General features: G+C 41.6%; 1 protein-coding gene across 3 annotated transcripts in view; it reads left to right on the top strand.

The window, feature by feature from the left end:
- The window catches only part of GRM7 (glutamate metabotropic receptor 7), an 899252-nt gene that overhangs the window by 275076 nt on the left and 608465 nt on the right, over positions 1 to 15711 (top strand). For all 3 annotated transcript variants that reach the window (XM_003785475.2, XM_003785474.2, XM_023510686.1), the window contains exon 2: positions 156 to 372. In XM_003785475.2, the coding sequence (XP_003785523.1) occupies positions 156 to 372 (217 nt within the window). The remainder of the gene's footprint in view (positions 1 to 155; positions 373 to 15711) is intronic.

Genomic DNA, 15711 nt, shown 5'->3' with positions numbered 1-15711 from the left:
TTGCATTTAAGTGGAAAACAATTACAGGGCGAGTTTTGGCAAAACACTCATCCCCTTTGCTGCTGAAGCCCTGTGTTTTGAGTGATTGTCACGAGTGTAAACGTGTCTCTTACATCCTGATGGTGATCTCATGTGGTGCTTTCCCGTCTCTGTAGATACCCCAGATCAGTTACGCGTCAACCGCACCGGAGCTGAGTGACGACCGGCGCTATGACTTCTTCTCGCGAGTGGTGCCCCCTGATTCCTTCCAAGCCCAGGCCATGGTGGACATCGTCAAGGCCCTTGGCTGGAATTACGTGTCTACTCTCGCATCTGAAGGAAGCTATGGAGAGAAAGGTGTGGAGTCCTTCACGCAGATTTCCAAAGAGGCAGGTAGGAAGAGTTTGCAATGATCAAGTTGGCCCTCTTCAAATATCTGTGGTTTATGGGGTTCTCTCCAGACTTCATTAAATAAACACTATGAACAATCATCCTATCCCCACTCTCACATTCCCAAAGCCCTGTGAAATATACTCAAAAAGGCTTCATTTATAACACTGCCTCATAGGTAATAGGGTGGATTCCAGCCTGAGTATGGAAACTTGGGAACATGTGGCTAAATGTGCCTCTCTATGGACACTCTGCCTCTCTGCCTCTCTCAAAAATGGGGAGAATTGCTTAGAATGATGTGACCCCGATCACAGTGCCACTGTGATTTGAAAGAATCACAGTGATGCCTCTGAATGACTTGGCCCAAACAGAATTAAGAAAATTATCCAGGCAGAAGAATGCATTTAGACAAAAAGTCTTTGAAACCTGAGAGTATTTTGAGAAAGATAGTTTTATCGAGACGCACTTGGAGAGGATTCTTTTATGTTTATTTATTGAGCTCAAATTGGAAGTGATAGGTTCAAATGTTTGGCCAGCTGTCTTCCACTGCGCAGATTTTGAAAAACGAGACGAAAATTCTCCCACTTAGGAATCCTGTTAATAAATACTCAGGTTTCTTTATTTGGATATATTGGATATAGTAAATGTATACAAACATACACGCTTGGACATTCCCGTACCAGTTTTTATGCTAAAATCAGGTCTCAGGTTTTGTTTGTAAGAATTCCATCCGATCCAAATTGCTATTGCCTAGAACAGTTGACTGTCTGTAAAGGGAAACAAACAAGAGAGCCAATGGAAACAGATGTCTGTTTCCTGGGGAATGATGTCGTCAGTCTTGAAGACACAGCTGTGTTTGTGCGAGGACAGACATTCCCAGACACGTAACACTTCAGCGTATGATCCACACGTGTGTACACGGATGCTGAAGGAAGGGAGAGAAGGCTTGTTGGTAAATCCCATGTCTTTTAACATCATTGTTCGCCACAATTTCCAGAAATTCACAGGAGATCTGGGTCATTCTCATTCTCTCTTTTCTGACTTAACACTGTTGACGCGATAGCTGTGAATCACTGGCAAGTCTCATCCTAAACACCATATCTGGGTTCAAACACAAACACACACACACACACACTCTCAAAAACTTTGGTCATCGTGCTGGCTGGGCCATCTTGTTTTTAGCTTGTTCGCCTACAGCTCGTATCACAGGTTAGTCTAATTTCTTGATTGTTTGTTTTCCTATCTCATCCCCAAGACTTTAATAGGAGACCATGTCTGTCTCATTTACGACTGTAGCCCCAGCTGGTAAGTTCCTCAGGGAAAAATTTGTGCTATAATTCAGTTAGAAACTTTCTGATTAGGAACAAAGTCTTAGCTCCCTGGCCTTGTAGCGTGCTGTGATCTATGGTGCTCATTAACAACTGACTTCATGCATCCTCAAAAAGATACCTAATCATTTCTGATGACTCCTGCTTTTGTTTCTTTGCTTCTTTGAATTCTCCTCTGATCAAAATAGGGCTTGCGGCTGACTTAGAGAAATATCTAAACTATCACAATAGAAGCAAATAGATAAAATGACGGGGAACTATGGGTAAAATAGTGAGATATTGCTCAGAGAGAAGGTTCGGATGCCATCCTGCGCTACATAATTGCTGAAAGTGGGCCCCGGATTTAACATTGAACTTTGTACTGGACAAAACAAAGGAAGAATACTGTCCATTCAGTTACAAGATTTAGGGTATCCATGAGTTCAAAATCATGGTTGATTATTCAGTAAAGGACAATTTTCTTTGCCTTGGGATAAAGACACTTGTTTGCTTTGAGTGTGTATAAAAGATTATACTGTATGAACGGGTCAGTGGTGAATTTGTGAATTTCGTACCATTGTTTATTTCTTCCTGGTGTTATTTGGTGAAAACTTAAGAGATACTGGTAATATCAGAATTTTATTTATTTTATTATTATTTTTTTTTTTAGAGGCAGAGCCTCACTTTGTCGCCCTGGGTAGAGTGCTGTGGTGTCATAGCTCACAGCAACCTCCAGCTGTTGTGCTTAGGTGATTCTCTTGCCTCAGCCTCCCAAGTAGCTGAGACTACAGGTGCCCACCACAACACCTAGCTATTTTTTGTTGTAGTTTAGCCGGGGCCAGGTTTAAACCCACCACCCTCAGTATAAGGGCCCTACTCACTGAGCCACAGGTGCCACCCCAGAATTTTCTAGATAATGATTCTGCAGCAAGGAAAAGCCCTCATAATATGGTATGTACACCCCAGCTTATAGTCTTAGCTAATTCTACCTAGAAATGCACCAGCTAAAAACGTGAAGATTATATCGATGGAATGAAATCTTTCCATCTTAGAGACTTTCCCCTTGAAAAAGAGAGGAGGTGAAAAGCCGGCTGGTGCTGCAGAAATGCAGGAGAACTTTGAAGGTTTAGGTGATGTCTCAAAGATTAGTTCTTCTTGGTATTTTTATATTTGATGTATATTTATAATAAAATTCACTGGACCTGACTCATATATGCAATTAATTCAAGTGACTTTACTTATGTGCCTGGGAAGCACCCCTTCTCTAGGAAAAGGAAGGAAGAAATGAACGAAGGAAGAGGTAGGAGGGAAAGGGGAGGAAATTATGATTTATTATAATTTAATGGTGTGGGGTAAGTCTTCTCAGTCTGCATATGACCTAGGCGAAACCTAGAAAGTGTGAGATTCATTCATTTAGTTTCATTGCCATGGGACTCTCATACTCTGAGTATCTTGATTCTCCAATGATGATGCTGATATTTAAAGATACACATTTATATCCAACTACCTCTAGAATGAATCCAACTTCTTCTTCTAATGAGCAAAGAAACAATGATATATTCTGAGTTCACCAAAACATAAGCAAATAAAAGAAAAACTTGATCTATTGCAATTTGGGGGAAGTAAGGGAGTTCTCTGAGACAATTTTAAATGTTTGTTTTTTTCCATGCCTGGTGACTCTAGAAACAAATTCTCTCTCTCTCTCTCTCTCTCTCTCTCTCTCTCTCTCATACACACACACACAAATTCAAGCTCACTGTATGTGGGTAGGTGAGGTACTGTGACATTCAAGTGGTTATGATGTCAGAAAGATCTGAACGGCATTGCATTCTTACTCTAAAAATCTTGAGATTTGATTGAACTTTTCAAGCCTGACTTTCCTCATACAAGGTTTGAGATTAATGATGCCTGCTCCATCAGGTTGGTAAAATAAACAAGAAGGGGTATGGAGAAGCCTTTAGCACCCAACAATACAGGACAACACAGCATACTGGTTTCCTGTCAACAAGTACAGTTACTATTTGAGTTTGAAATGTTTGGAAATAGCTAGAGTGATAGAAGTTATCTGCCTTTAGTTGTAGTTACACAGTCATTTATTTTATAAGCTGAATTACTATTCTTATTAAGATGCTTTCACCACGTAAGAAGTCCAAGAAGAAAAGGCAGTGGGCTATTTGAGTTGTCCTGTGCACATGTGGGGGGCGTGTGTGAGATGTGTGTGCGTGGTGGGTGACACAGAGAGTGAATGTGCACGTAGGTTCAATAATGCTTCTGTGTGCCGCTGGTAGGCTGGAAGGATTTATTTCCAAGTTCTCAGAACACTTTGACTTTCATATTGTGATTCTTCTCCTTTACAAATAGCTTCATTCTTTTAGAATGCTTTAGTTCTGAATTTTACTTGAGAATTAAACCCTGAAGCAGAGGCTCCTTATAAACCAGGGCCTGGAGCACCTCCACCATGACAGGGTTTCGGCGAGTGGGTAAGTGCTCCGTTGTTGCTCCGGATAGAACGAATCAAGACAATGGTTCAGAGAAAAGAAGCCCTCCTCTGCCAGGGACCATATAATTGGCTTAAACCATGGAGGTCTAGGCACAATTTTCCTAAGCAGTCAAAGAAAACCTCAATAATTCTTCTCTCCTGCATTCTTCTGGAAAATTTAAATATGCACAGTTGCTGTTTCTTGTTGGACTTTCAAAGAGGACTGTAACATGATTTTCTCAGATGATGAGATTTTGTAAAACAGTTGTATTTGCATAAATTGCCCAGTTTACTGAACGGATGTACATGCAAAGGCAAAAAAAGGAAAAAAAAGGAATTTATTTCTCAATATTGCAGAAAATGAGAGAAAATTTGCTCCCAATGTGCTTTCAAATTCAGGGTCAACATAAATGACCCAAATTAGACATAAAGACTCCTTTTCCTGAGTGAGAGTCAAGGCAAATGGCTGTGATAGCCTATGGCACTAATAAATCCCAAATCCTCTGAAGCAAATGTGATTCAAAGATTAGGAGAGTGAGGACTAAGCCTATGACTCCTATAGTCTGTCAGACAATTTTCAAGGGGACCCCATGGAAATTTGTGCTTCACAGTATAGCTGGAATAGGAGTGATTTGTTACGGCCATGCTATCATCATACATGCCAGCTTTTCAAAACCTAAAAGGACATTGGATCTATCATTTTGGTATTTCATAGCAATCACTTAATGTAGTTCCATTTCAATTGGTCTTACAAAGTAATTATTATTCTGAAAAACCCTACAAGGTCTTTTTAATTAATACTTCACCTTGACCTACAGTACTCTTCTCTAGAATGCTTAGATGAAGATTTGATTTATTATTACTTCTTATTATCTAGACTTCATTGCTTTAGACCTCAGGAACTAGATTGGATTTGCTTATTAAGGGATGTCCTTGCACAGTGATGCCCTGTGTCATTAGATGCATTGCCAATCATCAGTTTCCACCAGCTTATTCTGAGCTCCATGAGGATGAGGGCATTGTCTTGTGTTCCTATGATCTAGCATAATTCCTAGAGTATGGAAAACATTTAATCATCACTTCCTAGGAGAAAGAAGAACTGTATTTTTTTTTTCCTTTGCCTTTTAGGAAAAAAGCAAGCATGTCGAGGAAGTTCTAACAATATGTAATTTTGCCTGTAGGCCACGAGCAATTATACCCTAAGCACATTTTCTGTGGGTTCTTACAGTTCCCCTCAGCACGATTCTACACCATTCTTTCCTCTTCCTATTCGCACACAACACTAACAACACTCCAATGTCCCAAGGCTGTAATTCCTCATACCACCATCTACGTTGAATTCAAGGACTTTCCCTTTGTTTTCTTTCCATCTATGTCATGGTGAGTATGGAAAACTCTGACACATTTTAGTAATTTGATAGATTCTATCCCTCACGAGGTCTCTGGTGGTCTCCTAGCTTAAGTAGAGATATTAAATATTTGAGGACCTCATTTAAGTACACAAAGTCACAACATTCTTATCTCTAGGTGTGTTTAAACTAAAATGTATGCTCCTCCAAAAAAAGTCTTTGCATTTGATTCACGTTTGTGTTCCCAGAGTTCAGCACCACTTTCTAGATTTTAACCTGGCTCAATTCTTCAGCCCCTCCTGAGTATGTCCTCATCTCCCTGTCATCATTACGATTGTCTGGCTCTGAGATCCTTTGTATTCATCTTGATCTACAGTGTCAGTTATCCATTCTTTTGCAATAACCCCTCCAACACAGAATCTGTTTCGCTATGTAGATGATGTTTCTGAACACCTAGACGGTGATTTCAGTATCTCTGCCTGGCTTCCCATTCTGCAGAGGATTAAGGAAAAGGTGCCTTGCAGGGAACATAAGGTCCTCCATGACCTGGTGTTGGCCTTAGTCTCCCATCACCCTGCCGTATTTACCCTCTTTAATTCCTACCTGACGCTCCCATATATACAGACTTTATCCCACTGCATCCAACCTTCTGTGTATCAGGATACTCTACATTTCGTGAATCCTCTGCTTTTTCCCTGGACTACCAACCAACTGTGTTCTGTTTTTCAAAACATAACACCTTGCAGAAAGGTATCTCTTGCCAAGTTTTCCTTTACATGGTCTTATTTTGGATTGGGATGTATACATTCATCCTTTTTAACAGCACAGCATTTTTACATCTCTTTTTGTTAATTAATTCATGAGAAAGTGACCAATTACGCAAATTTGATGAGAGAACAAGCCATATCACTGGAGAACTAATAAGACAAGACATCCATGTTCCCAATCCCCTCGAAGGTAGGGCACAGTTGTTAACAAAGTCTTGGCCAATCAGATATACCTGCCACAGATGAATCAGGATCTAAAGACACAAAGAAACAGGCACAATGGAAAGCCCATTTGATAGTCAGCAGAGGTAATATCCATTCTTCCCGGGTAGGTGAATTCAGCATCCAGCAATAGCGTATTCTCTAACTCCCACTTCCAGGAGAAAGAGCAGCAGTGCCCAGCCAGCCAGCCAGCCAGCGACCTGGGTGCTGGGGAATAATTTCTGAGCATTTTTTATTGGGGGTGTGTGTATTTTTGTTTATCTCCTGATTTTGGTTCCCTGGCCTCCCCAGTGATTCTGAAAATTATCCTACATTATCTATATAAATTATTATTATCATTTATGATTATTATTATTATTTTCAGTTTTTGGCCGGGGCTGGGTTTGAACCTACCACCTCTGGTATATGGGGCGGGTGCCCTACTCCTTTAAGCCACAGGAGCTACCCTCTGTATAAATTATCTTTCCACATACTCTCTCAATACCTTTGACTTCTGTTGGTAGCTTTCAAGCTTCACTAATATAATTAGGAATGTCTTTTCCATGAGTTCCACAGTACCCTGTACATAAGTGTACCCTAAATGTGTGGCATTTCATTGTAACCGTCTGCTGGTTATCCGCTCCCATTAGAGGGTAAGATTCTTGAGGACAAACAGTATGTGGTATTTGACATTCAGTGCTCTATGCCCAGGACAGTGCCCCAAAGAGACTAGATTAAATAAAGGTGCATAGAACTTAATACTGTATTAATTATATGCATGCAAAGGCAATGAGCCTAAGGCTGTAGTTGGTACAGTGAACCGTCAGAAGTTTTTACAATTCTCATTTTCTGAAGTGATTGTTAATTTGCTATAGAAGGGAAAGATGGGATGAGAGACCTGGTGATAGGACTTACGCTTATGCAATCTCTATCTGAGTACCTTCCAGGTTAATGACAAATGTTATTTATAATAGTAACAACGACAGAGAAAAACTGTTTCTATGCTTTCAAAGAATGGAAAAATATAGAGAAATGAATGCAGGCTGGTTGGGGCCTGCTACAAGAGAAGAGTCTGGAAGAAGATAAGCTCCAAAGGTAAAATGTAGGAGATAGCCAGGCAAGGTGACCTAAGGCGGTTGTGGATGACATTTTAGGAAGAAAGAAGCATGTTCAAACCCTCGAATAAGATTGTTTAATAGTGACTGAATTTTTGAATGGTATGAGAGAAATACTGTTGCTTTGGGAAAAAAATGTATGACTCTGAAATTAATATGATGGAAAATTCTCTTCCAGGCAACAGAGTAACCATTCTAGAAAATATTCCAGCTTTCAGCCAAGAGTCTGACCCTAACTCCTTTGGCAACTCACTGGGAACCAACACATTGCTTCTCTGGGTTGCAAAGTCATCACTTATTTCATGAGAAAACTCTCTTGGTTGAGCTGATTCTCAGAAGCATATCATACTGATTGCAAATGATGGGTTCCTCCCAACTTATAGACTGTCATTGTCATCGTGGTACTAGACACAGATAAGGACAGAATGTTTTGCTGACCAAGAAAATAGTACAAAAGCAAGCACACTGCCTGGGTGAGGGCATGCTTATAACTTTGACTCAGTTGGTGCAAAAGCAAAGTATTTAAAAAAAAAAGTGTACCCCTTAATATCCTGAAACAAAATAAAAAGGAAAGAAACTGTGCAAAACCTCTTTCATGATTCCTTCTTATCTGTTCCATCTCCCCTCACTGAGAAACATGGGAGGATATGAAAAGATCTGAAGGTACTGTGAACTCCTCCTTTACCCGCCTACTTGGGAATGACTGCTGGACGATGCGTGTGCTGAGAAAGGGGATGGGACCCTGCATAGAAGTTCGAGATGCAGCGTAAAAGAACTTCACTCATCTTTAAATAGAGAAGCAGAGACTCAGCTATGGAGGATTGGATTGAACAATGGAGTTTCTTGGTCAGCTGGGTGAGGGGAAGAACATGATGGTCCTGTGATAGCTTATTTGGGAAGTAATCATGCTTTTGTGAAAGTATCGTTATAACCGACAAACTTGTAAAGGCAGAAAGTGTAGTCTATTCTCTCTGTTGAATGAAGATGCATTCAGCCGGCAAAGGTGAAGCTATTTCTTCCCAGTCTTTACAAAACTGATCACTGGCGGAGATTCCTTGTCCTGAGTATCGTAGGTTTTGATAGCTGTTAGCAAGGGAGATAAATTTCAGTAGAAATATCAGTGAGCTCAGAAGGCACACAGAACAAGTTTCAGAGGTCAAGAGTAGCCAGGTGAGGGTAGCCAGAATTTCAGAGTAGTAAAAATTACTTAAGTGTCCAGTGCCCGTCACTAAGGTCAAGTGCACCCAATATGCCCTCCACTTACATCATGGCACTCAAATTTCAGTATCTTGTCAGGGAAAATGAATTAGCTACTTGTGACATTTGCTGGGTTTCAGCTGTGGGAAAGTAGGGCATCTTGATTATGAGTCTCTCTAAGGCTATTTCCCAGTGTAATTTCCATGCGCTCATCAAACCTTGGGTGATCAAAGTGTATAAGCAATGCTTTCTTTTGGTTGCCTTCGCCAGAGGCTTTCAAGTATTCCATCCCACCAGAGCAGACAAGTAAAGGGGAGAAGGGTTGGAACTATGCCCAGTAAAAAAATGCAATATTCATTAAAACGGGGGCATGAAGGTGGCACTGAAATTAGTCAAATGGGGAGTTTTCAAAAATAGGCAGAAACTCCAAGAAAAGTTAAATTAATAATTGGCTGCTTGCGAAATATCTACAGTATCTGTTAGACTTTGGCTGCTTCCTAAACTGTTTTGTATTTTGAACAAATTGAGTGTAAATGTAGTCTCTCGGAGACCTACAGAGGGATCTGCTTTCCTTTAACTTGGCAAATGGATGCCTGCTGTTAAATCTTTTAAGAGATTCCAGGAAAGTCGGCAAAGCCCCACACCAATTGCATTAGCGCTCTGAGGCGACCTGAAGGGTGGCAGTAACGGTAGCCGTCCTACACCACACTGCAATGACTGACTTTTGACCTTGAGCAGCTCCAAATCTCTCTGTTCCCACTTATTCACATTGCTTGTTGCTCTTTTGCCTGGGTGACTTAAAAGCAAGCACTTAAAACATACTACCAACAGTCATCAGAGAGTATTATTCCATTCCCTTAATATTTTACCATCACCATTAATTACCAAGCAAGCGCCCATTTAGACAGGTGTTCTTTAGATATCATTCCATTCTACAAACAATGATATTGGGGAACAACTTTGAGAAACTAGGGTATAGGTTACAAAGGAGTTTATATACAAAGAGAAATGTGGACGTGAAATCATCGTTAGAAGTGCTCAAAAATAAAATAAAGCTTATTAAAAATGTCCATGTACACAAAAGGCTTATTTTCCCTTGAGGTGTTAGTAATCCTTAGATTTAACTAAATCTTAAAAAACAACACACACATAATAGGACATTTCTCATCAAAGATGATGATAAGTAATTCTCTTGGGAAAGGTGAAGTCAGAGTTAGGATTGATATGAGTGGTAAGTAATTATGTAGAAGTATGTTGCTTTCTAAGTCATAATGCTAGGGAGTACGGCAGTTATAGATAATACTATAGATAGTTTAATTAAATCCCACTTGTTTATTATTGCAGTTGTTGCTATTGCCATGGCAGGCTTCCTCATAAAGTCTTTCCCCAGGTCGTTATCTTCCAGTGTTTTTTTCTATTCTTTCTTTGAGGATTTTTATCATTTCATGCCTTAAATTTAAGTCCTTTATCCATTTTGAATCTATTTTTGTGAGTGGAGAAAGGTGCAGGTCCAATTTCAGTCTTTTACATGTGGATATCCAGTTCTCCAATTATGATTGAATTTTTTGGCAAAAAGTAGTAATACTTAGGCCAGATGTGGGTGGCTTACACCTGTTATCCTAGCAGTCTGGGAAGCCACAGCAGGTGCATTGCTTGACCTCAGGAGTTCCAGACCAGCCTGAGCAAGAACGAGACCCCATCTGTAAAAACAGCTGGGCATCGTGGTGGTTGCTGTAGTCCCAGCTACATGGGAGGCTAAGGCAAGACGATGACTTGAGCCCAAGAGTTTGAGTATGCTGCAAGCTGTGATGCCATGGTATTCTACCCAGGGTGACAAGGTGAGACTCTGTCTCAAAAAAGAAAAAAAAAAATAAATAAAGGTAGTAATGCTTCATTCCTGAGGAGCATCTGAGTGTTATTTTCCAAAACTACGTGTTATGGTGATGACTGTACACATTCCATTCCATACTTTTTTAATTGCCTAATGTAAGTTTTATTGTCAGCCTTTTTTCTTGGGAGCTTTGTTCAGTGGTGGCCGGTGAGGAATCAAGAAGGGCAGCAGGCCTTAGGGTGAAAATGCTCGCCACAGACTCGCAGATTGCACTCTGCCTTAGGACTCACATCAATTCATCTATTAGAGGGCCACCGGGTTTTTAAGGAATAGAATGCTAGATAACTTAGTCATAACTGAATTTAAATTTGAGGAAAAAATAGAACAAGCACATTTTGTAATGAAAATAAGCATTAGCCAAATCATTGCTTTTTTAAAGAATTGAACTAAAAAAAAAAGAATGGAACTGAATTCCCTTTAACATATTTCACTATTATCCTGTATGTTTTGCTAAATCTTTTGGTACGCATAAAGCACTCAGCCAAATGGCAAATATGTCCCAAATGTTTGTAAACTTATAAGTAACAATCTCTTGTTGAGGAAACAGAAGAGCAGAGAGAAGACACTGGCTGGAGAGTAGATATTAGTGGTGAGACATAAAAGTGCAGGAGAGTGAGAGGCAGGATTAGAGAATCCCACAGTGAGAAGAAAGCTTCAGGGCAGGTGCAATCAGAAGAGGAGGGTGGGGCTGACCAAGGACGCCCCTTAAAAGTGAATGGGCAACCCCTGAGAACAATGACCCCCCAAGGGAACCAGAGCCAGGAGGTGTTATGATTCCTTACACAGCTGAAAGATGACACCCTAACATTTGTACATCAGCAGTTTTCCAGAAACTCCCACTTGAAAATGAGAGTAATGGGGAAACTGAGATATGAAACTCTGAGCACCATTCTTTGTTCTAACTTTCCTCCGAGGGGTCTGTCACACCCATCTTAACATGCTTTTCCACTAATCTAGGATCTGAGTCCATCTGTACCCACGTCTTTCAGAGGCCAATCCATGTGGGATAGCCTCCAGGTATTGATCTGTAACTTTACCTGAAATGTACCCTTGTCTTTAACACACACACAGACACACACACACGCACACGCACATACCCACTATACCCACTTGTAAGCACGGGGAGCTTGGGGGGGGTGTCTTAGTGTTAGCTGCTCATCTCCTTGTAGGGAACCAAGCTAAGAAGACGCCTCTTTCTGCCACTACACCTCTTGCCCCTGTCTCTATCCTGATGGGTGCACGGAAACCCCAGTTATGTTTCACAACAAGAGTCCTCAGTAGTAGACACCTTTACACGTTTTCTTTAGATTGTAATATCATCCAATATGATCCAGAAACTGCCTTAATGTTATTGAACAAAATAAGGTATCTGTTTCCTCATAACTGTGTGGGTAAAGTTTGGACAAAGCTTATTTTCTCTGAACAAATTCACTCAGCCTTAGATTACTGCATTCAGATAAGAGTAATGGCTTTGGGTGGCCACCAGATCAATAGCATAAGACACTTCTGGGAGCTGCCTGATTCCCGGTTTGACTGGCTTTCGACTGATAATTGTTATTTGCTATCTGGCTTGTGTCCACCTTCTTCACAGGGAGAACTCATCTCCACATCTATTCTGTGAAAACATAAAAACTTGTTTTCAGTGGAGCGTGTGCAAAGAACACCTTCAGCCTTGAAGTCAGCCTCCTCAGTGTAAATGTATAGATTAGTTCACGTTGAAATAAAGAATCTGTGTCCTTTTACATAGTGACCTTGCCTCAGGCTCCAGAAGAGCAGAACTGCCACCAGGCATCATAACAGTAAAATTTCTAGTTCCATTTCAGAAGTTTTTATCACTGTGGGGTTTTTAATTGTTTTCATTTGTTTAATCATCATTGGCTATTTAAATCACTTGTTCAAAAGTCTTTGAGAATTGCCAGTAAGCAAAAAAGAATGCAAATAATGTAAGTTAACATCGGGCATGCAAGCAGGAAAAAAGATGGAAATAAATGCTTGGAGGGTTGTGAGGTAACCTAAGAAATTAGAGGAAAGACTAAAGCTTGGAAGAGAGAGGAAATGAGGATATGCAGGGTGGCGCCTATGGCTCAAAGGAGCAGGACGCCAGCTCCATATGCCAGAGGTGGCGGGTTCAAACCCAGCCCCAGCCAAAAACTTCATGGAAAAAAAAAAAAGGATACTCAAAGGGTCCAGTAGCAAAAGATGAGGAACTGTCTCTTCGGGGCAAACCGACAGGATAGGATTAGTTTGGTCAATTTCACTGAGGCCTTACATTCTGGGTTCTCAATTCAGAAGCTAGTGAGAAAGCACACTAATCCCGCTGTCTGTCTTGGCTGAGGGAATGTGGAACAGTTGGTTAACAATTCTACAGGACGAATTTGGGGGACTACATATCCCAACACAAACACTGGATCTTGATAGCCAATGTGAGAGAGTCTGGTACAGAACTGGGGTGAGGGTCCACAATCAAGGGAAGGAGGCCAGGCCAGGAACATGAAAAGACTTTGATAGAGGGAGAAGGAAGAATGGAGCCTGACCAGGGGTCAGCTCAGCTCCCACACATTGCAGAAGGCCTTTATTAGCCTTATCAGTAGAGCTGAAATGGGGAAGTGAGCCCAGGGCCCATCCTGGGTTCTTTCCTAGTGTGGGTCAGGGTTGTGGGCTCATCCTGGGAGTCAGGACAGGGGTAGGGTGTTCTAGCGACTCTGGCCTTGACCCCTCCAGGACACTGGGAAGGGGGTTGCTGGTTTCTGACCTGAATTCTAAAGTGGCTGCACTCCTACCAGGGTTATGAGAATTTCTTTCCCACAGAAGGATAAATAATAAATGTGCAGGAAAAAAGTGATAATATAGATTTTTTTCTTTCCCCATAATGCATGTCTAGAAGAAAATAAATGTTTTATAATGTTGTAAAGTGATCCAATCTAGGTGAAGCAGTTCTCTTAAAATTTCACGATAATGATTGCTTTTTCTTTTGCCTTCTTTTTGTTTTTAACCAGATCCTCAAAAGAAATCATTTTATATATATACATAGATTTTTTTTTTAACTTTGTCACCCTCTATAGAATGCTATGGCATCATAGCTCACAGCAACCTCAAACTCTTGGTCTCAAGTGATTCTCTGACCTCAGCCTCCCCAGTAGCTGAGAGGGACTACAGGCACCTGACATATAGCCTGGCTATTTTTATGGACAGGGTCTCACTGTTGCTCAGGCTGGTGTCAAAGTCCTGAGCTCAGGCATTCCACTTGCCTTGGCCTCCCAGAGTGCTAGGACTACAGGTGTGAGCCTGAAACCATTGCAAGTTTCCCAAACTAGTAGCTTTCTTAAAAGATAGGAAATACAAGTTTCCAAGCTTTATATCTGTGAGCAGGCTCATTAAGAGCCAGAATCCTGGCTCAGTGCCTGTGGCCTCAAGTGGCTAAAGTGCCAGCCACATACACCTAAGGTGGTGGGTTCGAATCCAGCCCCCGCCCGCCAAACAACAATGATGGCTGCAACCAAAAAATAGCAGGGCATGGTGGCGGGCACCTGTGGTCCTAGCTACTTGGGAGATGGAGGCAGGAGACTCCTTAAGCCCAGGACTTGGAGGTTCCTGTGAGCTGTGATGCTATGGCACTCTACCCAGGGGGAGAGCTTGAGACTCTATCTCAAAAAAAAAAAAAAAAAGAGCCAGAATCCCGTCATAAGGTGGTACAATTAGCTCTATCCTACATCACGACTTGATGTATAAGGAATGGCATGGCGGGGGTGGGGGGTGGAGAGAGCGGCAATCTGTGACCTCTACTAGAAGGTTCCACAGAATCTGAGCACTCTTTCTGAAGACAGAGGGTCAAGAGGAGCATTTTCACATGGAAAGAACAGCTTTTGCTTCTTGCTGCCTGAGCAGTTTGCAAAAAGAAATGCTCTTTCCTTTTTTTCCCCAATCCCAGAATTCCTCCAGGTGAACCTGTAGGTTTTTGATAATGGGAGTAAACAAACTTTCTTTGAAATGCAGAAGTGACAGAAGACAGGTCTTGTTCCTGCTTTCTTCCCTGCAGGGACATGGGTTTAATAAGGTGGCTGAACATTCTGTGTTGAAGCCCTAGAGAAACAAGTTTCACTGAGAAAGAAAATGGCAAGAGGCCACTGCGTGCTGGGACAGGGAGGAGGCTGTCCTGGTGGGGCTTGCCTGCCCTCTAATAAAACTCTTTTCAAAAACTGTACTGCAGAAAGAAAAGTTTCTAGTAAAACTAGCTTTACAGGGCCTGCTGTTAGTTGTTGAGTTTGGAAAACGCTATCCACAGGAAAGAGGAGTATTTAACACACATATTCATTTGGCTAGATACCAACAGCTGTAAGGAGGCTGAGGAGACCATGAAATGCAGGCACTTAGGTGCAGGTGAAATTCTGTCATAACACAAAGTTCAGTGGGTAAGTAGCCTAACACAGAGAAATAGGATAGAAGACCTTTCCGCTTTAAGTCTCTTCCCCCAGCACTCAGCTTCTGCTTGGCCATTTGTGTGTGTGTGTGTGTGTGTGTGTGTGTGTGTGTGTTAAGACATTTATACTCTGGCTCAGCGCCTGTGGCTCAAGTGGCTGAGATGCCAGCCACATACACCTAAGGTGGCGGGTTCAAATACAGCTCGGGCCCACCAAATAACAATGACGGCTGCAACCAAAAAATAGCCAGGCGTTGTGGCGGGTGCCTGTGGTCCCAGCTCTTGGGAGGCTGAGGCAGGAGACTTGCTTGAGCCCAGGAGTTGGAGGTTGCTGTGAGCTGTGATGCCATAGCACTCTACCCGGGGAGATAGCTTGAGGCTCTGTCTCAAAAAAAAAAAAAAAAGACATTTATACTCTAAACTTAGTAAATTTAACATGTACCCTTGTAAAATACAAGGTAGGTGTGTTCCCACCCATTACCCTCCCTCCACACATCCTCCCCCCTCCCCTCCCCTCCGTCTCCTCTTTCCCCTTTTTCTTGGGCTATAGTTGAGTTATATCAGCCGTTTAATTACTATTCTTTGTCCATAATTTCTCTGGACAAGCCAGTCCTCAAAC

Source organism: Otolemur garnettii, unplaced genomic scaffold, assembly GCF_000181295.1.
Source record: "Otolemur garnettii isolate 467f Iridium unplaced genomic scaffold, OtoGar3 scaffold00015, whole genome shotgun sequence".
Taxonomy (NCBI): Eukaryota; Metazoa; Chordata; class Mammalia; order Primates; family Galagidae; genus Otolemur; species Otolemur garnettii.
Note: the sequence above shows the minus strand (reverse complement) of the source record. Positions and strands in the feature narration are given on the sequence as shown.